At 40.6% G+C, this 23,137-nt stretch overlaps 1 protein-coding gene and 1 long non-coding RNA gene across 4 annotated transcripts in view; one reads left to right on the top strand and one right to left on the bottom strand.

The window, feature by feature from the left end:
- The window catches only part of kcnc2 (potassium voltage-gated channel, Shaw-related subfamily, member 2), a 110,854-nt gene that overhangs the window by 11,398 nt on the left and 76,319 nt on the right, over positions 1-23,137 (bottom strand). The window contains exons 2-4 of one of the 2 annotated variants that reach the window (XM_061960666.2): positions 13,654-14,587; positions 10,748-10,918; positions 5,218-6,829 (exon numbers count right to left, since the gene is read on the bottom strand). In XM_061960666.2, coding sequence (XP_061816650.1) covers positions 6,684-6,829; positions 10,748-10,918; positions 13,654-14,587 — 1,251 coding nt within the window. In that variant the 3' untranslated portion in view covers positions 5,218-6,683. Of the gene's footprint in view, positions 1-5,217; positions 6,830-10,747; positions 10,919-13,653; positions 14,588-23,137 lie in introns of those variants that run through there. The other variant, XM_061960667.2, reaches the window with a different exon arrangement.
- LOC133606579 (uncharacterized) overlaps positions 1-23,137 on the top strand; it is a 42,044-nt gene that overhangs the window by 1,360 nt on the left and 17,547 nt on the right. Inside the window, exon 1 of one of the 2 annotated variants that reach the window (XR_009815277.2) lies at positions 19,234-19,320. The exons of the other annotated variant lie outside the window; for it this stretch is intronic. This is a non-coding gene — a long non-coding RNA (uncharacterized lncRNA). Of the gene's footprint in view, positions 1-19,233; positions 19,321-23,137 lie in introns of those variants that run through there. 2 annotated transcript variants of the gene reach the window in all.

Raw genomic sequence — 23,137 nt, 5'->3', positions numbered from 1 at the left:
GCTATATTTTTTTTAATGATATCGCTAGGAAACATTTTGGAGCAGTTGTCGTGCGATTTAATTATGTGACTACCCCAGGATATATATAGCTTCCCTAAAATGACAGTGTGTCAGGTCAGCTAGCTCACTTCCAAAAGCTCTTTTTTCCAATTAGCGGTAATTTAAGTTTTAGTTCAGTCCAGTTTGTTTATTTCGATACACCTATTCACTATTAATTAGTTGCTTATTAACATGCAAATTAGTAACATATTGGCTCTTAATTAGTCATTCTTAAGTACTTATTAAAACCTTATTCTGCATGGCCTTATTATACAAGCAGTAAACCATTAACTAAGAGTCTTCCCTAACCCTAACCCTAACCCTAACCCCCAACCCCAACCCTAACCCTAACCCTATGTTAATAAGCAAATAATTAATGGTGAATATGTTCCCCATACTAAAGTGTTACCACATTTATTTATACAAGTGTTTATGTAACATCTCACATCTCCGCCATGAATTAGAATTATTTTATAAAAACATTAAACATGTCTTATGGGTAGAGATGTCCGATAATATCGGCAGGCCGATAAATGCTTTAAAATGTAATATCGGAAATGATCGGTATCGTTTTTTTTAATTATCGGTATCGTTTTTTTCAAAAATGTTTTAATTTTTATTAAATCAACATAAAAAACACAAGATACACTTACAATTAGTACACCAACCCAAAAAACCTCCCTCCTCCTCATTCACACAAAAGGGTTGTTTTTTTCTGTTATTAATATTCTGGTTCCTACATTATATATCAATATATATCAATACAGTCTGCAAGGGATACAGTCCGTAAGCACACATGATTGTGCGTGCTGCTGGTCCACTAATAGTACTAACCTTTAACAGTTAATTTTACTCATTTTCATTAATTACTAGTTTCTATGTAACTGTTTTTATATTGTTTTACTTTCATTTTTATTCAAGAAAATGTTTTTAATTTATTTATCTTATTGTATTTTATTATTATTTTTTTTTAAAAAGGACCTTATCTTCACCATACCTGGTTGTCCAAATTAGGCATAATAATGTGTTAATTCCACGACTGTATATATAGCAGTATCGGTTGATATCGGTATCGGTTGATATCAGTATCGGTAATTAAGAGTTGGACAATATCGGAATATCGGATATCGGCAAAAAGCCATTTTCGGACATCCCTACTTATGGGTGGTCCGCCATTCTTAATGTTGGGTTCTTATGGGATAAAATGCCCTGATGTCTAAAACCTTATAATTAAAAAAGGCTTTACTCTCTTGGTAACATGACCAGATATGCTGTACATGGCATTTTGACTGTGGGCCTCGTGTTGTCTCCTTGGGCAAACATAGCTTGCAGATAATAATGATTACAGAGTGAGTCCATGCAAAAACAAGAGCACGCCCAACAGCAGGTGAAGAGTGACAGACTGTGTGCTTGTGTGAATGACAAAATGCTCTATCTCAACAGCCATCCCTCCAATCCACATCCTAATTATAAAGAGAAAAGCACACTGATCTACTCTATACATTTGTGACACATGAGTCACATGTTGCAGTGTGAAGCTACTTCGAGGCCAAATTTGCACACACATGTTCAAGTCCGTCCAGTCATTGCGTCCGGTGTCCATATTGCCATAACTACAGTGGAGCCCGTTCAAGTTAAATATTAATTAAATTCATACTTTTTTCTTTATTGTAACCTTTTTATCAAATGGCTACAGGTTACAAAAAAAGATTTAAAAAAATCAAATGTTGGTAAAAAGAGGAATAAAAGCAATCGGTTTTATGCAAAATAAAATAAAAAATAAAAAATTGACGACCCATCTACATTGACTGACTTATCAAGTCCTGGTCCACCGTGTTCTTCTTATTACCAAAAAGTGCCCGCTTAAATAGACATATGGACATCGACATGTATTTGTCATTTAAAAAACACAACTGGGTAATTTCTATTAAAACAGTGTCTGTTTATGTTTATGTGTTGCAGTATTTACTTTATAATGTGAAACCACAACCGCAACAAAACTACACGGTCTATTTACACAGTATTAAAACTTGCACATAGTGACTTCCTGTTCAGAATGGCATTACAATGGATCCCTCACTATTCACAGTTCTGCATTTGCTTGCCCGCATATTTGCTAATATCTTTTCTGTAATTTAAATACTAAAGAGTTTCTAAATGGTAACTTAAATAGAAAGTGGCTCGCCAAACTTTTCCTTGGTTCTGGCAAATATCACCCAAATAATTAAAGACGCGGGGGTGCTGGAGCCTATCTCAGCTGCATTCGGGCGGAAGGCGGCGTACACCCCGTAAGGGACAAGCGGTAGAAAAAGGATGGATGGATGGATAATCAAGGCTGTTCAGTTTGACTCGAGAAGGGGGCAATGTCGAGGCGCACGCGTCACAATGACTCAGTCGTCGAAGAAGACGACTCGTATAAAGAAGAAAAAGTCTTTTTGAACCACCCTGAATAGATTTTCCGCTACCTGCTAGGTGGCGGTATGGATCATAACTCTGCTATGAATTTCAACGTCATATGCAGGCATTGAAAGTGAAATATAGGAAAGGTTTCTTACGTCATGCATTTACTTGATAATCAAATACAAGCGGTCATGAAAGGTGAGAGGAGTTGAGATCCAGACATGCAGGCCTTCTCCACAAGCCGAAGTGTGAAATTGTGCAGAACAACTCCACAAGTGTGCAGCCCATGACTAGCAATGGCGCTAATGAGACAGCGCCTTCTCGGTAAAATACATAAACTGGCGGTTTGCGGACAACAAACATCAAACCACAAGTAAGTCATTTTTGCGTGTTCTGTCTGCCCTTTATTGGTGCAACGACAATTTTTTGTAGATTGTATTTCTTAGTGTCTACATGATTGACAGTTTAGCCTGCTTCTGCTTGGAAAATTGTTGTTCAAATGTAAAGAGCAATACAAATAAAATCTATTATTATTAGAAAACACACTTTTGGCTGTGGAACTCAAATGAAGGACAGTGGCCGCATCTCTCACCCGCAATGCCCTGCTAAACGGTCAAGTTGCACCAATGCCAGTTCTTTATTCTAGCAATGTTTGCTAGCTCTCGGTTTGATGTATGCACAAAGCACTCAATGTTCGGTACCAATCCCTCACGCACTGCCATACGCATATGATCCTGACTATTACAGAAATGAATACAATACTTCGGACTGCCTTCTGCCCACAACCTTGTTTTCTAAATGAAAACGTTTGTCATGTTTTAATCTTGTGAGATTTCATAACACGAGATCTTGTCCCACCCTTGTTAGAATAATTGTATCTAAGTTATCACAAAACTTTGTGTTGCTACCAAGAAGAAGGCTTGTAAAACTCCACTGTGTAGGATGGGAAGCATCATGAAGGTGTTCTGTATTTTTTTTTTAATGTATTGTAATCCACAGAATGATTTTGTTTTGACCTGTGAACTACAAAGCACAGAGGAAGCAGGACCAGACTCCCCTCCAGGCGACCTTTTCTTTGAACTGTTTTACGATCTTTTCTTTGAACTGTTCTGTAACCAAAGGCGATGGCTGTTTACGACCCCCTCCCTTAGAAACAGCTGTTGCTATGTAATCAGGGAAAGTCCAAATAAAAGATGAGGCGTACAATCTTTCGTCAGAGCGTGGTGAGACTGTACAAAGAGTACAGTCCAGACGTCTCTCCTCAATTGAGCCAAGTTTAATTCTGTCTCTGTTTAATTCCTTGCTTCTTGTCTTGTTTAATAGATGTCATCAGTGTTTGAACCTGACAACCCCCACTTGTAGCGCGTTGAAGAAATAAGATGAACAAAAAAAATCGAGCATGTAACGATAAAAAGCTGAAATTTTGATAATAATAACTAAGGATATGTAACATCTCCTCTCTGAGCTGCCACCTTATCATAGTAGAGGAGTTTGCGTGTCCCAATGATCCTGGGAGCTATGTTGTCCGGGGGCTTTATGCCCTCTGGTAGGGTCTCCCAAGACAAACTGGTCCTAGGTGAGGGATCAGACAAAGAGCAGCTCGAAGAACTCCTTGAAAAACAAAAACAAAGGACCTAGATTTCCGTTGCCCGGACGCAGGCCAACGGGGCCCCCTTCTGGACCCAGCCCCGGAGGTGGGGCACGATGGTGAGCGCCTGGTCCCCATGGGGCCCGGCCGGGCACAGACCGAAGAGGCAACGTGGGTGCCCCCTCCAATGGGCTCACCACCCATAGTAGGGACCGTAGAGGTCGGGTGCAATGTGAGCTGGGCGGAAGCCGAAGGCAGGGCACATGGCGGTCCGATCCTCGGCTACATAAGCTAGCTCTTGGGACGTGGAACGTCACCTCGCTGGGGGGGAAGGAGCCTGAGCTAGTGCGCGAGGTGGAGAAGTTCCGGCTAGATATACAGTAGTTGGACTCACTTCGACGCACAGCAAGGGCTCTGGAACCAGTTCTCTCGAGAGGGGCTGGACTCTCTTCCACTCAGTGAGAGGCGACGGGCTGGGGTGGCAATTCTTGTTGCCCCCCGTCTCAGAGCCTGCACGTTGGAGTTCAACCCAGTGGACGAGAAGGTAGCTTCCCACCGCCTTCGGGTGGGGGGACAGGTCCTGACTGTTGTTTGCGCTTACGCGCCAAACAGCAGCTCAGAGTACCCACCCTTTTTGGATTCACTCAAGGGAGTACTTGAGAGTGCTCCCCCGGGTGATTCCCTTGTTCTACTGGGGGACTTCAACACTCATATTGGCAACGACAGTGAGTCTTGTCTTTGTTGACAAGACTGCAACATCGCGTGGATTGGCAGACCGGGGTGGTGGTTCCTCTCTTTAAGAAGGGGAACCAGAGGGTGTGTTCCAAATATCGTGGGATCACACTCCTCAGCCTTCCCGGTAAGGTCTATTCAGGTGTACTGGAGAGGAGGCTACGCCGGATAGTCGAACCTCGGATTCAGGAGGAACAGTGTGGTTTTCGTCCTGGTCGTGGAACTGTGGACCAGCTCTCTACTCTCGGTACGGTCCTTGAGGGTGCATGGGAGTTTGCCCAACCAGTCTACATGTGCTTTGTGGACTTGGAGAAGGCATTCGACCGTGTCCCCCGGGAAGTCCTGTGGGGAGTGCTCAGAGAGTATGGGGTAACGGACTGTCTGATTGTGGCGGTCCGCTCCCTGTATAATCAGTGTCAGAGCTTGGTCCGCATTGCCGGCAGTAAGTCGGACCCGTTTCCAGTGAGGGTTGGACTCCGCCAAGGCTGCCCTTTGTCACCGATTCTGTTAACTTTTATGGACAGAATTTCTAGGCGCAGTCAGGGCATTGAGGGTATCTGGTTTGGTGGCTGCAGGATTAGGTCTCTGCTTTTTGCAGATGATGTGGTCCTGATGGCTTCATCTGGCCAAGATCTTCAGCTCTCACTGGATTGGTTCACAGCCGAGTGTGAAGCGATTGGGATGGGAATCAACACCTCCAAGTCCGAGTCCATGATTATCGCCTGGAAAAGGGTGGAGTGCCATCTCCGGGTTGGGGAGGAGATCTTGCCCCGAGTGGAGGAGTTCAAGTACCTCAGAGTCTTGTTCACGAGTGAGGGAAGAGTGCGTCGTGACATCGACAGGCGGATTGCTGCGGCGTCTTCAGTAATGCGGACGCTGAATCGATCCGTTGTGGTGAAGAAGGAGCTGAGCCGGAAGGCAAAGCTCTCAATTTACCGGTCGATCTACGTTCCCATCCTCACCTATGGTCATGAGCTTTGGGTTATGACCGAAAGGATAAGATCATGAGTACAAGCGGCCAAAATGAGCTTTCTCCGCCGGGTGGCGGGGCTCTCCCTTAGAGATAGGGTGAGAAGCTCTGTCATCCGGGAGGAGCTAAAACTAAAGCCGCTGCTCCTCCACATCGAGAGGAGCCAGATGAGGTGGTTCGGGCATCTGGTCAGGATGCCACACGAACGCCTCCCTAGGGAGGTGTTTCGGGCACGTCCGACCAGTAGGAGGCCACGGGGAAGACCCAGGACACGTTGGGAAGCCTATGTCTCCCGGCTGGCCTGGGAACGCCTCGGGATCCCCCGGGAGGAGCTGGACGAAGTGGCTGGGGAGAGGGAAGTCTGTGCTTCCCTGCTTAAGCTGCTTCCCCTGCGACCCGACCTCGGATAAGCGGAAGAAGGTGGATGGATGGATGGATGGATATGTAACATGTACAGTATAATGTTTGTTTGTAATTTTTTTTAAATGACATACACATGCTTCATGGCTAATTATGCAAATGTGACGATGACGTTATCTGTGAGTCCACCAGTCTGAAGGGCATCTACTTAAACGGGTTCCACTGTACCACACACCTAAATGAAGTTCAAATGGAAGCACACATTTTCCCTCAAGGAACCTAAGCAACTTCTAATATCCCTGATTATTCATATGTCCTTTATTTTAATCAAATATCATGGCTGCTACTTCGAAAGCCACCAGTCAGAGTTCTTTTTATTGCACAGTCTCGAAATGTGACATTATTAAAGAAAACACAGGACGCAGGAGAACTGACAAGGATGATAGTCAAGCACACTCTGTAGTCAGTAAGTCAGTAGATTAGTCTTTGCTACAAGATTCAACACTAAACCACTAGCCACAATATTAAGTTCAGGTAAGGTAGCAAAGGCTGGTAGGATTTGGTTCGGGTTATGCAAAAAAAGTGCTGGACATCTTACAGGATGGAGGGAATAGGGGAACGGGAGCGCCGCAGCGGGCAGGGTGATCCATAGGGTGAGGTCACGGGAGAGAACCTCAGGGCGTTACCAGCCATGCCAGTCATGCCAGCTATGTTGTTTAAGCTCCGAGATTTCTCGTAGCCTTCGGATGGGACGCGACAGAGAGGTGATGAAAGTGGTGGTGGTTGTGCAGGAACAGGACATGAACACACACAGGCAGGCAGGCAGGCAGGCAGGCAACCATCCAAGTCCAAGTCGAGGCGAGTAAACCATGGCAAGACAGGAGACAGGAGTGAAACAGAGCAATTGTCATTGGCTGTGTCTCGATTGGCACACTTCCATACTTGCACTTAGCCTTTTAAAGTGCATTCTCACTTAAAAGTGAGGCAAAATGCAGTGCACTGTCAGTACCCTGATCACAATGGTGAGTGCACAGTGATGTACTGTATACTTATTATCCTCAATAGTCTTCATCTTGGTAACATAGCAGCAGGGGAAGGGCTAAATTGAAATCATGGCAGCTGAGGAGCTTAGGAGTAATCAGTAGCAGAGGAAAGTAGTGAATAGAAGAAGAATTGTCATTTTCGGTAAGGGCGCAATAAAAGTATGGATTTGGGACAGTGCTACACTGTCAAAACAGGCACAATTAGGAGAGTACACCGCATACACAGTATAGGTTGTATTCAGTCACATGACTTTTTACCTGTTTACTTCGGGTGAACAAAGTGGTGATCCACCAAACCAACATGGCTACCATGGAGGAAACAGTATGCGTACAGCTCTGGTAATGGGTACATTCGCACCCACCTGTACAAATGTACTTCAAAATGTAACAGTCAAAAATAAATATGACTTTTTTTTTGTTTACTAGAGCATGCATAAATAATATGCATTAGTTAGTTAAAATCAACAATAATAAAAAGGAGATGCTTGGAAATAGCATAAAAATGCCCCCAAAAACTTGGAAAAAGGCGATTCATAGCGTTACTTTTTGGTGTAACCATCATGAGCGTTCTGTTCAGGTATATTTCTTTTATATTTTGATAAATCGTCATATTTATGTATTACTAAATTTAAATAGGTATTGATCAATCTTTAAGCTGTGTGTATTTGATTTCAGTTTGCTTTTGACATCTTATTTAGAATTGTAGTTGAAATTTTTACAACCTTGTGTTGCGCTCATGATGGCGTAACCAAACTAGATTTCATTTAATAATCTTATTTTGAATATTTATGCCCTTTTTTACATTTAGTATATTTAAATATACTGTGTTTTATGCTTTTTTTCTTTTTGGAACATGTACTATACATATAATACAATAAAGTCCCATATAAAATTATGTTTCTAGGAATACTTTAATTTTGCCTTTGAAAGTAACACTCCAATGTCCATTAGTGGAGCTGTACACGTATGTGAACTATCTGAGTACACAAAGGGCCTAGATCTTACCAGTAGAAGCATATACGAGACCTTTTTTTTTTTTTACTATGCAATGGAAACCCTACACGTTTAAAAAACTATTTTTCAAGTGATCCCAAGTATTATCCGTCGGTCGAACTATCTGGTGCGGCAGACATTAATTCTACATGACAAAACACATGAGTGCTTGGAAAAGCACAGAGGTCTACAACTTCTTTGTGTGTGGCTGGGTCAAGGAAATTGGTATCGAGACTCTCCCGGATAAATATGCATCGTTTTTGCTCGGGTAAGGTTGCATTTCATGATTTAACATGGTGTCTTGTGGGGACGCATCCTTGTAAACAAACAGCGAGTAGCACTTGTTAGCCTTGATTCACGGTTTTTAATTTTCCCATTATGTTAACTACTCATAAAGATAATCAGAGACACCACTGAATACCTGGCTGGTTGTGAAAGAAGATGGAGAAGTGATCACAGCTCACTGTAACTGCATGGTTGGATAAGTTTCGGTCAAGTTGCCATGTTGTTGTTGCATGCGTTATGAGTACGCATGATTTCCCCTGTCTTTATCAAAATATGACTACATATCTCAATGTTATGTATGTGCTGAAAGCATCATTTATGATAGCTACTTTTGGTTAACTCTTTTAGGTTTTGCTCACGTTTGCTTTCTTTTAATTGACAAAACACTTACTCCGAAAAAAGATAAAATACAAATATTATCAAGATAATACTTTATAGGAAATACTAAATGTTAAAAGTATATCAAACAAACCTTTAACAAAGTGATCACTGCAAACTCGTCCATTCTTCAACTTTGCTCCCTTGGACTGGAGTGCTATATTGGAGAGCCACTTTTCTTGTCGTCGTTTTGTAAAATCTTGAAACTGTTTGCCCCTTCTTGATTACCTTTTGAGAATATCTGAAGAAACTTAACCTTTTCATGATTCGAACGGTTCCAACAGCCTGAAACAACACAAGCAGCGGGCATTTTTTTTCGAGAAATGCAAATTGCCGCTCAGAACGCTTTGAAACACGCTTTGACCACCACTTCGAGTCTCGCATAGTTAATTAGCTTTATATGACATCAGGTGAATACAACCTATACCAATAAAAGTGTGCTGATGGAAGTATACAGTTTGAGACACAGCCATATACTGTAGTGTATTGTGAGTGCATGCCCATCTTATTTCCCTAACGACCAGTGAGGCCCATTGTGAGTTCAGACGGAGGAAAGGTAAAAAAAAACCTACTAAAAACTTGTGGAATTTGTGCAAAACTTTCTTGGAAATAAGGCTCCAAAATATTTCAGAGCATGAATAAAAATACTTTTTATAACTCTCTGTATGATACTGAGCAGGTTTAGGTTAACACAACTTTTTTGTGAGTTGTGCTGTGTTACAGTCAGAAGTTTACGCATAGTGGGCTTCATTGTCTTATTTTTTTATTTATTTCATCCATTCTTTTTTTCGGGGTGAGATGATAATGCAACTTACATCTTCATTGATTTTTATGATAAAGAATTAGTTGCACAATTCTAAATGTATTCTTTGTCAGTAATTTAAAGAGGATCAAGCCCAATAAGTTTTTGTTAGTGATCATTATTGACCGCATCTGGTATTGTCTCTTTGGCAGCATTAAAAGATTACCACAATTTCCGAACTATAAACCATTACTTTTACTGTTACTGTAGCTAATTTATGGATTTTCTCGGGTTCACGAGCTTCACATTCCGCCAATAAATTCAGCCTCATATCATCAGACCAATTAAATTGTTCAAATTAAATCAAACACACTCACACAAGCATTCAGTTAGCCATTACGAAATGTTGCCGTTTTGGAGAAGACAACAAAATTTACACGACGCCGCCCCAAGCCGAAGACGATCGACCAGGCCATCGAAAAAGGACATAGCAGGATACAAATTTTCAAGAATGGCCTCTGTAAATCTTATAAAACATTTGAGCACTACATGCACTTGCAATGCTATGCCCAGAAAACCAACCAATTTAAATCAACTTTATAAATTCTACCAAGAAGAGTGGTGAAACATCTGGACAGAGTTCCAGAATAACTCCAGAAGCTTTTTGATAGAACATATAACCAGGTACCGGTATTTAAACATATGCGTAACCAGTGTTATTTTCAAATGAAAATATTTACTCTGTTATGTGGTGTCAAATAACCTTTCGGCACTAAATCCTTGTTTTTAAAAATCATTGAAGATGTATGTTGCATCATTAATCCACTCTACTAGAAGAATTTTTCAAATATATAATTTATTCCTTTAATGTATGTAAACTTCCGACTGTCTTTTGAACTAAAGGTTGCACAAAATCCACATAGAAGCAAAGAAAGTTCATATCTACTTCATATCTACTCATACTCATATCTAAATGTTGTGCCATCTAATGTGTCTCATGTGTGCCACTGTAGTATGACATTAAAGTTCCTTAAATCTTTGTGAATTCTCCTGTACAAGCAAACCAGAACTATGGTTTCTTATTCTGTGTACGCAACATCATTTTCATTTAGACCCCACCCAAATAGGACCAACGTGCATTGAGATAAAGAACTTAAAGAGAAAATAGTTTGAGTAAGCAATAGTAGTAATATGTTATTAATCTCTATATACAGTACCTGTTTTTCCTATGCCTCCATCTGCAGGGCAGTTATAGTCACTAGCAGCAAGTAGAAAACACGTCCCACCACTCCGGCGGTCCTGCTCCCGTGTGCTGGACCTACGCATGGGGACCGTCTCCTCTGGAGTCGTGGTCAGGTCACTGCCGCTGCTGCAGTCCGCCGACACAACTGTAACAATGATCATGTGATGCACACCTCGAACATTTAAATATATATATTTTTTAAATTCACCCAGTCTTAGCTCTGTGCAAAAGTTGAATCCAACACCAACTTGAAAGATATAATCATGTATACTAGTGATTCTCAAACTGTGGTACGTATACCACTAGTGGCACGCGGGCTCCATCTAGTGTTTAATTTTGCTATATTCAAACACAGTGTTACTGTTCAAACTGTGTGTAATGTAACACTTGCCAAAAATATACTGGTTAAATAAAACCTCTGCCTTGTTTTTAATGAATACTTAGCCATACTATGTTGCTGTATTTTAATGTTGGTCATTAAGGTGGTACATGGAGAGCCAAGTTTTTTCTGAGGTGGTACTTGGTGAAAAAAGTTTGAGAACCACTGATGTATACTGCACATTTTCAAATGTATTTTTATATTCCAAGTGGTTAATTATGTCATTATGTATCAATAGCAAAGCTTCTTTACCACAAAGTTAAAAGTAAGAAGCCTGACAGTCAAAGGAACCAGTGGAACCTGTTTATATCAGTTATCGACATCATCAAAATTAAAATCGAAACGAGTCATTGCTTGGACATTTACCCATGAGTTTGACAAGATGCATAAGGAGAATGGGCAATAATTAAGGATTTTTGAACCTACAGCAGTTCATTGACATAGCTTTCCTCCATTTGTGCATAATTAGGCCAGGAGCAGCAAGAGCTGAGAATTGACTGACTAGCGCCCCCTATAAAGACCCAGTACCTGTTGCACAGACCGTCACAAAATTAGGTGGACACATCTATCATGGCAGGGCGCACAAAAAAGTCTCAAGAAGCCATGTTTTAAAACTAACAGGAAGTCGTCCATTTTAATTAAAGTGAGACCATTTTAGCGGAAAACCATGACAAACTAGTCTTTGGGACTTTGACCAACATGAGCCCACATAAAAATGACAGATAGTAGACAGATGGGCAATGCTGAATTTCGAACCAATTTAGCCTACACCTTAGGATGTGAGCGCAGCCTTTGACACTCTTGAAGCGACACGAAACCTGAATAACTCGACAAAGTCAGACATTGATTATATTTGGTGTGTATGAGACAGACTGACGATATTAAGCATGATGATTGATAACACGTAGGTGGGCGGGGCATTGCTATAAACCATCCAACTGTCATTACTTCACCTCAGATGATCAGAGACTCATCCAAACTTGTCCGTTTTCCTTCTAATGATATCAGTGTCCGGGTCGGGCATCCAGCATGCCCGCTGACTCGTGTGAACCTTGCGGAACAAGGGGGGGCAAAAGCCCTCTAAACGCTGCTTGCAGTTTTAATTTTCTTTTGAGTCATCTTATGATGCTTTAAGTATCTCTGTGGTAGTTATCGTCATTACATTTACAACACATTGGATTAACATGGACATTGATGTAGCCTACAGAGCTAAAGAGGGAATAAAACAGAGAGGAGGGGACCCTGACAGAAATGAGGCAACAGATTATTGGTTGTCTGAAATTAATTAGACTTTTATTTACAGGAAAAACAGAACAGATGTTGGTATGCGTCATAAAATCAAATTCTTGGAAATGTAGACAAGTAGCTGTCTTTTTTATGAGCACTGTTTGTACCGCCTTTGTAAACATACGACAGTCAGTCAGTCCGTCTCTCCGACAACAATCTAAAGCATTCCTCATGAAAATCATGGAGAAAATCAAAATGTTTTTGCCTGATCCCAGAAAATTCCAACTGTGTGCGGCAATCTCGGTGCATTGAGACTCCACGGTCAATGAAGGGTAACGTCATTCTTAAGAGACAACTGATTGGTTAGTAGGCAGATTTTTTACAGGCTCTAATTTCTTAATGGTCACTGGGTTGTACCATTATTGGCTTTGACCAGTTACCCGCAAACATAGCCTTAATCTCAAGCAAGTAAGCTCCAAGTGTATATGTTATCGTGGCATCGTATCCTGGTAAAAAGTTAACCAAATTTGTAGTACTGCGAATCCGGAATAAATCCTCAAACTCTAATTTAACTGGGAAAGAGGATACCCTGCTTTATAGTACTGTTCTGTGCTTTTGTTTTGATTTTGTTGACTTCCTGTTTGAGTCTCCATGTGTTTAGACTTCCAAAATTCTGGTGCAGGGCAGAGCTATGAGCAACAGTTGTCGCCACTTGGCACTTAGCATCGCTATTATTTAAGGGCTTAATGCAAAGTAAACTTTAAAATAAAAGCTGGATTCTTCCACAAGTTTACAACAGCTAACAAAATGCACCCATTTATTTTTGACTTCTTTAAATTGTCAGTAGGATTTGCACTTTATCGTAAGCTTTGCTGCCATTGGGGTAAAGATATACAACAAAATAACTGCAGCAGCTGTTTTAGCAAATAGTATAAAATATCATATGAAAAAAGAAAAATCTAACTAAAAAATGTGCACAAATGGAGGAAAACAATGTCAACAAACTGCCATTGGAATAAAAAATCCTTTATTACCGATTATCCTTATCCTAAGTACTGTAAGTCCAGTAGTCCAGTGGATGTCAACTTAGACAGGTTCCACGGTAAACGGAAGTGTAAGAATACATTAGCATAGAAACGGAGTGAATCCTGGAGCAAAAAAGTAGTATAGTCAAGAGGAAAATCCGTCACTTGGTAAGAAGTGCCTTTGGGTTTATTTTTGCTGTACAATAAAAAAAAAATGTTTACAACAAGAAGTGTTTCTCTTAGTTTTACCTGAGCGATTGCGTTCAAATACCCTGCTCCCTTTGATGTGGCACAGGTCACCTTGAGTGCTGTTGCAGGTGGTGGTGAGATCAGCTTTGCAGTAGGCAGGGGACCCTCCCTGTACTATCTGGGGAATATGTTTCTTCCTCTTCTTGGGCAGCTTTTGCTTGGCCATGGCCAGGGAGTAGTACATCCCAAAGTTATTGACGATGACAGGCACAGGCATGGCTATTGTAAGCACTCCAGCCAAAGCACACAACGCACCCACGACCATACCAGACCACGTCTCTGGATACATGTCACCATAGCCCAGGGTGGTCATGGTTACCACAGCCCACCAGAAGCCGATGGGGATGTTCTTGAACTTGGTGTGGAGGCTGGCCGTGGGATCATTGGGCTTGGCGCCAATGCGTTCAGCATAATAGATCATGGTGGCAAAAATTAACACTCCCAACGCCAGGAAGATGATTAGCAGCAAGAATTCATTGGTACTGGCCCTTAATGTGTGGCCCAAAACCCGAAGGCCCACAAAGTGACGGGTAAGTTTGAAAATGCGCAAAATACGAACAAAACGCACCACCCTGAGAAATCCCAACACATCCTTGGCAGCTTTTGAAGAAAGGCCACTCAGGCCTACTTCCAAGTAGAAAGGAAGAATAGCCACAAAGTCGATGATGTTGAGCACGCTCTTGATAAATTCCAACTTGACCGGACAGAAGGTCACACGAACCAGGAACTCAATGGTAAACCATAAAACGCAAACACCTTCCACATATGTAAGGGCGGGGTCAGTTTCAATCTCATACTGCGGTCCGATGTCCGGCAGGCTGCTGTTCCGCATACTGTCTGTCTTGTTGATGATGGTGTTGAAAGCCTCATGGGTCTCCAAGCAAAAGGTGGTGATGGACACCAAGATGAAGAACAAGGAGGCGAAGGCGATAAACTGCAGCAAAAGGGAAAAGGGAAAAACAATTCACCAACTACATGTATTACTTGACATTTCGGTTTATTTAGACCAATGAAAAGATAGACTGGCTTAGCTGCGTAACAAAATCAAGATAAATCATTAACTCTTGAGAGAGAATGTAAACACAGACACGTTTAATTAACTTGCTTCAATTTAAATTGCCTCCAGAGAGAGAGGCAAGCTATTAACAAGTGAGACAAACACTTCTTTCTTTGCTCCTTGTTGACATGGTAATAGAGATGCAGTCGGATATACTTAGATGTACTTCAAACAATTGTTTGGATTAAAACTAAATAGAAAAAGAACACGCAAGCCAAGCAAACATGCGGATTTAGAATGGTCAAGAATGGAGCCTGTTAGGAAATTCGATGAAACAGGAGACCAAAATAGGATTAATTGCTTGGCTAATGTTGAGTTTTAGTGAATTGTTGTTACTTTAAGCCTTAGGAGTTAAGGTAGGGTTAGGTTCATGCTTAGGACTCGGAGCTAGAGTTGGGGTTATGGATGTAATATCATATGTATTCTGTAATTATATACTCAATATACCAGAGGTGTGGACTCGAGTCACATGACTTGGACTCGAGTCAGACTCGAGTCATGAATTTGAAGACTTTAGACTCGACTTGAGGGCAAAGACTTGTGACTTGCAAAACAATGACTTGGTCCCACCTCTGCAATATACTATGTGCTATAATTGAATGTATACTAGAATATTTAATAGATGTTTTTTGTTAAATAAGGTAATTAGGTATTTTGTTGTTGATAAAGAATTAGATTATTATGTCTGAGTAATGGGGCAGGACTCAGACATTAGAAGTTTTTGATTCTCCCTGCTCCTTTTCGGACACACACCATGTTATTTTCTTTGTTTATTTACCTTGTTAAAATATAGATAGAGAGTATTTTTAATTGTTGTGATTGAAATAAAGGATAAAGCAAAAGTCAAGGTAAGCGTTAAATATTGGAACTATAATTTTACCGAAATGTGCATCTTTATGCTTTTCTCTCAATATTTAGACAGAGGACAAGTGCATACTTAAATATTCCTTAATTCTAGTTATAAATGGCACCGAATTTGTTCATGTGCAAATTCCACCATAGTCCAGTACGGATAAAAATGTTGCCTGTATAAGCCTGTTTCTGTAAAAGAAAACCAGTTTCACCAAAAAGTTCCTTTGTAAGACACTCAACATGGTGTTTAAAGGACAAGTTTTCTTCCTAATAAAATCCCAGCTATTTGTAGATAGAAATCGTTCAATCATTTTCTTATTTAGTGTAACAATCTGACAGACATCCTCTGTCTTTCTTGACTTTGAAAAGCACAGAATTGAACAAGTCTGAACTGATAAAAAAATTCTCTGAATAATACTGTAAGCAGATTGCAGACGTTTTGTGGCACTTGCTTTAGATGAAGCAGAACAATACCAAACACTATCATCCACATAAAAAAGGAAATTTGGTTGACAGTTACATTATGACACAAGACATTGATACAGATAGTAAATAAAATGTGATCCGATATGGACCCTTGAAGGACAATGTTTTGAATAGACAACATGTTTGTGACAAACCATAGAACTCTGTTCCTGTTGAAATGATTCTGGGTCTAACTGTAATTGTAGTGCTGGGTATGAAATGTCAAAATCAGGACCAAACTTCTCAACAAAATATATCCAATATTTTTGTGCACATTATTTATTAAACACCAGTGAACAGACTTTCTGCATTATGTAAAATGAAACTAAGGGAGGACTGCACAAAAAAATGTCAGTATCAGTAAATATCAAACAGTATGTCTGTGTTCGTAACCTCATCCAACCAGCTGCAAGACTAGATAAACGGCTTCCATCAATGTTCGTTATTTCCACAACGCCTATCATGAGATATTCCAAAAGCAATTAAACTGCAAGTTTGATGTTCACTTGAGTGTAACAACAAAACTCTCTCAGTATACACAATTTATCTTTTAGCCTCGGAAATATTTTACCAGACAGACAAAGAAAGTGCATAAAAAAACACAGGTTTTCCTGCAGCTTGACATTGTGCAAAAGTGCGTTTTTTTTTTGCTTTTTTAGAAGGAATGATAATATTCTATGCCCAAACACACAGAGCCCATGACTAATTTAGAGATGGCAGAAAACGGACTTTGCTTTCCCCCAGTTAAAACATTGTTCAACTGTTTTGTGTACGGTGGAACTCGTTTAAGTCGACATCTCTTGGATTGGATGACTCATGTCGACATAAGTATTTACTTGATATTTGTAAAAAGGAATGAAGTGACACAGTGCCATGTTGGGTGAGTAGGAATGTCGGATGCTCAGGGTATTGTGAGCAGGTGCGTTGTCATTGCGAAGCAGCCTGGAGTTGTTCTGCCACAACTCTCGCCTCTTCACGCACACTAAACAAGCAAACGTATAGAAGTAATATTGTAACAAAATTATTTGCTAAGGCGTATCTCAATCAGTGTGTGCTAATCCAATTCATATGTCTGTGTACTGATGGTTCTGTATAACAATCGGTGTGTGTAATCAGATCCGCGCGTGTGTGTTTTAAGTTACCTGTCTGTATTATGATTTGTCTGTGTGTAAAGAAATATCTGTCCATATTTTTGGAGGGCAATTATGACACTAGTGACCGCAAATTACTGGCTGTCAAGGTTTGCTGGTGGAAGGAGGACTCAATGGCGAGTTGTTAAAGTTAAAGTCCCAACGACCATCACACACACACTGGGTGTGGTGAAATTTGTCCTCTGCATTAGACACATCCCCATGTTCACCATGTTCAGGTGAGGGGAGCAGTGAGCAGCAGCGTGTGCCGCGCTCAGGAATCAAACCCCCAATTCCAACCCTTGATGCTGAGTTCCAAGCAGGGAGGCAATGGGTCCCATTTTTTAAGTCTTTGGTATGACTTGGCTAGGGTTTGAACTCACGACCTTCCAGTCTCAGGGCGGACACTCTAACCACAAGGCCACAGAGCACTGGCAGAACAGACACAGGTGGGTTTATTCCAAACAAGGTTCCATACAAATGAAGGCAGTCCAAACAAAAGCAGAGGTAACAAGGGGGTGAGGCAAACGGCTAGGTCAAAGGTTAGGTCAAAGCTCAGTTAGTGTTCAGCAACAAAAAGGGAAGAGTACATACATGGACCGCTATGTTTTGGCATGAATGGCAACAAACTCACAACAAAACTGAGAGACAGGGGCGTATATATGAGGCAGGTAATGAGCAGTGATGGGAAGCACCTGGGTGGACATAGACAGACACTAGATGGGAAGCACCTGGGTGGACTTAGACAGACACTAGATGGGAAGCACCTGGGTGGACATAGACAGACACTAGATGGGAAGCACCTGGGTGGACAAAGAGAGACACTAATTGGGATACAGGCACGGACAGGTCAAAAAAGTTGACTTTGCATAATAGGGCCCCTTTAAGAGAATATTAAAAATGATTGGAAAGTTACGTTTATAACACAGATCCATGGAAATATATATTTATTTTATCTTATCATTATTACCTCCACAAGGAGAATATGTAATTGCCAGTGATTGCTTGTCTGTTATAGTTAGGTAGTTAGTTAGTTAGTTTGTTAGTTAGCTAGCTAACTCAAAAGGTTATTTGTGGATTTTGATGAAACTTGCAGGAAATGTCAGAAATGGGATAGGGAACAGGTGATCAGATTTTGGGTGTGATTCGTATCATTTCTACTTCACTACCTTACGTTCACGATGGCCTCATTTACACTGCACACCAAATCGGATATTTTTGCCCTCAAGCGACACAGATCAGATTTTTTTTGCCAGTCTAAACACTCCAAAGTGCTTCTAATCTGATCTTTTTGCATCACATTCAGGCCACATCAGGAGGTAGTCCGAATGCGATTGAAATCTGATCTTTTCAAATGTGACTTCAGTTTCCGCAATCCAACCTGAATGTGACCCTTTATGTGACTTTTTCGTCAGCTTTGGGCGAGCTACGTCAATCGTGTGCGCCGGGAAAGACGCAGTCGCCAGCGGAAGTGGATATTTCATCACAACATCCGGTTTCGATGAGCAAAGTCTATTTAAGACAACCACATTTTCGGTGCATCACTTGTGCGCAAATAATAGGCTATATGTAAATATGAATATGTATTTTGATTCCTAAAAAATAGTAATTATTGAAGGACAGTAAATGACGCTGTGGCCCATTTACTTATGTCAGTTAAAAACTAAGCTCAGGTAGATCCACGCTGATGTCCGTGTCTCCTCTACTTAACAGCCATTTAAAGATTATAACCCTCTTAAATATATTACACTATGTACATCCATTTATACATTATATTACTATATTTATTTTCACGTAAAAAACTTGGCAACTTATTTTATTTTGTAACAGGAGCAACTTCTTCCCTGTCAACTTCCTTTATTTTTTTTATTTTAAATCACATTTTACTTGCAGTGTAAACAGTCAGCTAGAAAAAAATCAAATTTGAGCCACAGTGGCCTGCAGTGAAAACGTGGTCATTATGAGGCAACATATCTGTCTGTGTGCGCATGCTAGCGGCCCCGCCTCCTCCCACAGAGACAAAGCGAATGGATGACTCACAAGATGGTTTACTCTGTTTTTTTCATTCCGCTATAGAACAAACGGCCCATGATACCAACGCAAAGAGTGAACCTTCTCGGAGCATGTTTGAAGCGACAGATGAAAACAAACACGCATGGACATGTAAGTTAGTTAGCAACATAGCTGAAAAAGTTATGGGCAGATATTAAATAAATTTTTAGGAAATGTAAGAAACGGGAAAGAAACTTGTGAATAGATTTTGGGGTTGATCCAGATCACCATCTTGATTCATTTTTTAAGGATTCTTTACTATTAGAAGTTAGGGTCAGTGGTGGAGGTCTGCGCTCTCCGAGTGCTTTTCTAGTTAATTTAGTTGCTCCCTTGACTGCACGTTACTGGATGGATGACATTTAATGTTTGTTATTATAATAAGTCGAATAATTATTGGAGCTAAAAAAAAATGAAGATGGTTATTCACTCGTTTAGTTGACTAACTCATCAAGTCAAGTTGCACTGTCTTTCTTTTTGCTAAAAAGTACCCTGTAAGTTTACTATGACATACATGGTGTGTGACCAGGTGTGTGATCTATAGGAGTCATTTCTATTAAAAACTGTTCATGTGGAGAACGGAGATAGGTACCGAATTTGTTACTTCTATATGTACTGACTGAATTCCCTAGCAACTATCGAGTACCCAATTACGTAAAATCTAAAAGTACTATATTTCCTGACCTTTGTTGCACATAATGTCACATCCGGTTACTCAGGCCCTTGGCGGGGAAACAAACACCCAGGCCTGATTTAGTAAAGGTTTGCGTGCACTACAAAACGTGCAAACTTGATAACACACGCAAAGCTGATTGACTAAACATGTGCAAAGTGGATTGCGTCTATTAAGTAAACAGAATAATGTGTGCAATCCATTTTGCGTCTCTGTCTTCATTAATATGCAAAATATATCACATCCATCCATCCATTTTCTACCGCTTGTCCCTTTCGGGGTCGCGGTGGGTGCTGGGGCCTATCTCAGCTGCATTCGGGCAGAAGGCGGGGTACACCCTGGACAAGTCGCCACCTCATCACAGGGCCAACACAGACAGACAGGCAACAGTCACACTCACATTCACACACTAGGGACCATTTAGTGTTGCCAATCAACCTATCCCCAGGTGCATGTCTTTGGAAGTGGGAGGAAGCTAAAGTTCCCGGAGTGAACCCACGCAGTCACGGGGAGAACATGCAAACTCCACACCGAAAGATCCCGATCACAGGATTGAACCCAGGACCTTCGTATTGTGAGGCACACGCACTAACCCCTGCCCGCAAAATATATCCCGATCATCAAAACACCCATAAATATTTGGAGGAGAAAATGCAAATATATAATACAGCATGAACAATGTGATTTATCAACACTCATCACGGTTTTAGGAGCTCTATTTTGGGTTTTATTGAGCATGTTTGAAAAGGACGCGCTAACTGACAGGCCAAGCCACTTGGACGCACACCTGATACCCATTTCTTCCCGACGACTTAAGCTCTCTAGTTCATTCACTCGGCATCAGTAGATTCCTGATGGTTCACCCTTCCAGTCGCGTTTATCTCCTCTGATTTAGCGCCAATCACACTTGTCGTCCCTGTGGCTCTGCTCCGGCGCTGCCGTGTAGCGTTAACTCTTTCCTCTCCACACCTTTTGTGTGCATTTTCAGTTTCTCCACGTTTTGTATACATGCTTAATTTATGTTTCCTTACTCCTTGTTGAGGTCGCTTTTTGTTATTATTCTTAATATTTCTTCTCTGCGTTGGGGTCCTCCCCTGGCGAAAGCCGATCGTGACACTATGTGCTTGACTTAAGAGTTCAAAGAAAGTTATCTATCGAATTGTACACTGTAAAAATGACAATAGATTTTACATTAAAATTCTGGTGACTGAGCTGCCAGGTTTTTACCGTAAAAACAACTTTCGTACCGTTTTTTCATTGACAGTTACACACACAAAAAAACCGCCGTAAATTTTACGGGTAAAAACTGGCAGCTCAGTTGCATGAATTTTACCGTAACAAACAGTGGTAATGTTTTTCAATTCCATTTGCCGTAAAAACCACCACACATTTCATGGTAACATTTTTAAGCGACTTAGCTGGCAGTTTTTTTACAGTAAAATCTCAATTGTTTTTTGTTTTGCTATTTTTACAGCGTACATTAGAAAAATAAATAAAAAACAAATCAATCAATCAACCAATTAAAGTTTATTTATATTCTTAATCACGAGTGTCTCAAAGGGCTGCACAAGCCACAACCACATCCTCGGCTCAGATCCCACATCAGGGCAAGAAAAAACTCAACCCAATGGGCACAATGAGAAACCTCAAAGGGGACCACAGATGTGGGGACCCCCCCTGATAGGCATAGGCAATAATATGAATCCTTATACATTTATATTCATATGTTATTCACTGTTACAAGCGGCCCTCTGGGGGCAGCCATTTCTGAGATGTGGCCCTAACTGAAAATGAGTTTGACACGCCTGGACTAAAATGGCCGATGAACTACTGCAAAAACCTTTGGGTAAAATTTAACTATAATCAGCTGATGTCACAAATGGGGTATATTCCAAATAGCTTGTTTGGAGGAAGTATGAAGGAAGACAAAATGGTTTCATAAATATCTCAGTCATGCCTCCATGGTTTGAGTTCAAAATTTCGGAACGTATGCAGATCCCAAGTACACAAAAGCAGGAACCAATGAGTAAGAAAAGTTGGTTTTGCATAATATGGCCCCTTTTAAACGGATTACACTGTAAAATGTATCTAAAATGTGATATCTTTTGTTTGTTAATTTTTCCCCATCTTAAACAAAAAATATTTTTAATTCTCAGGAGTTGACTTATTGCGGCTAACAAAGTCAACGTGATCTTCAAAAGTCACTTTTTATTGCAGTGCACAAATTTATTTAGTCGCTGAATCAACATAAAAGCTTTGCAGAGACAAGGAACAACAAAGCACTTAATTATATTACGTATTGTCTATACCATGTGCCAATCGGACCAGCGGCCTATTTGTTTCCTTGACCCTTTTAGACGTCAATAAAGGGTAGAGTGACCTCTTGTTTATTCATGCGGCACTCTCTAGAAGTCACATTGAATATGGGCCGTTACAACTCTGCAAGTTGTGACGACACAGTGGAGACCGAAATAAAATAACATGAATAAAGATAGTCAGGCTTTCCTTAAAAGGATGAGGTTGATGAATGTCTTCTGAAGAAAACACCATTAGCTTTGCACACATCCAATACATCTAGGCATGCCATGTGACCCTTTTGCCATTCTAGAGGAGGGAAACCACGCACGCTGGGAAATGGGTGATGATGTCAGATTGTTTTCCCGCTCACATTCTAAAATTACACACAATAGTATGTTGCGCATTTAGCTGAATGATTAATTGAAGCCCATCGAACTGCCAAGTAATTGAGTCCCATCCTTCAGTCTCATTCTATAGAGACCAGGTAGTTACATTACATTATGTTACAATATAATGTTAATATGCATTACGGACCATTTTGCACAACGCAACATGCTGGAAATGGAATAGGTAGAAGCAGAGCATATTCAATTCTACCGATTTACCATGAATACAGTACATTTTCACAACATGATCACTACTGCATAGTTTATCTTGTTATATTCTTATTTTTACCGTTATATCTTTATTCTTATTGTTGCTTTTTATTTTTATTCTAATTGTTGTATTTTCTATTTTATTTCCATTTATACCCCCATTAATTACTTTTTACTTTTTAAATTTGATCTCAATTCTGTACACTGCTGCTGGAATTTTAATTTTCCTGAGGGAACTCTCTTGAAGGAATCAATAAAGTACTATCTATCTATCTATGAAGGACAATAAAAGCAAACAATAAAACTAGATGAGGCAATACTTGAAGGAATTGCGTGTAAATGCTCTAATGCTGAAGTTGAACTG

The sequence above is a fragment of the Nerophis lumbriciformis genome, linkage group LG05 (genome assembly GCF_033978685.3).
Source record: "Nerophis lumbriciformis linkage group LG05, RoL_Nlum_v2.1, whole genome shotgun sequence".
Classification (NCBI taxonomy): Eukaryota; Metazoa; Chordata; class Actinopteri; order Syngnathiformes; family Syngnathidae; genus Nerophis; species Nerophis lumbriciformis.
This window is presented reverse-complemented; position numbering and strand designations above follow the sequence as displayed.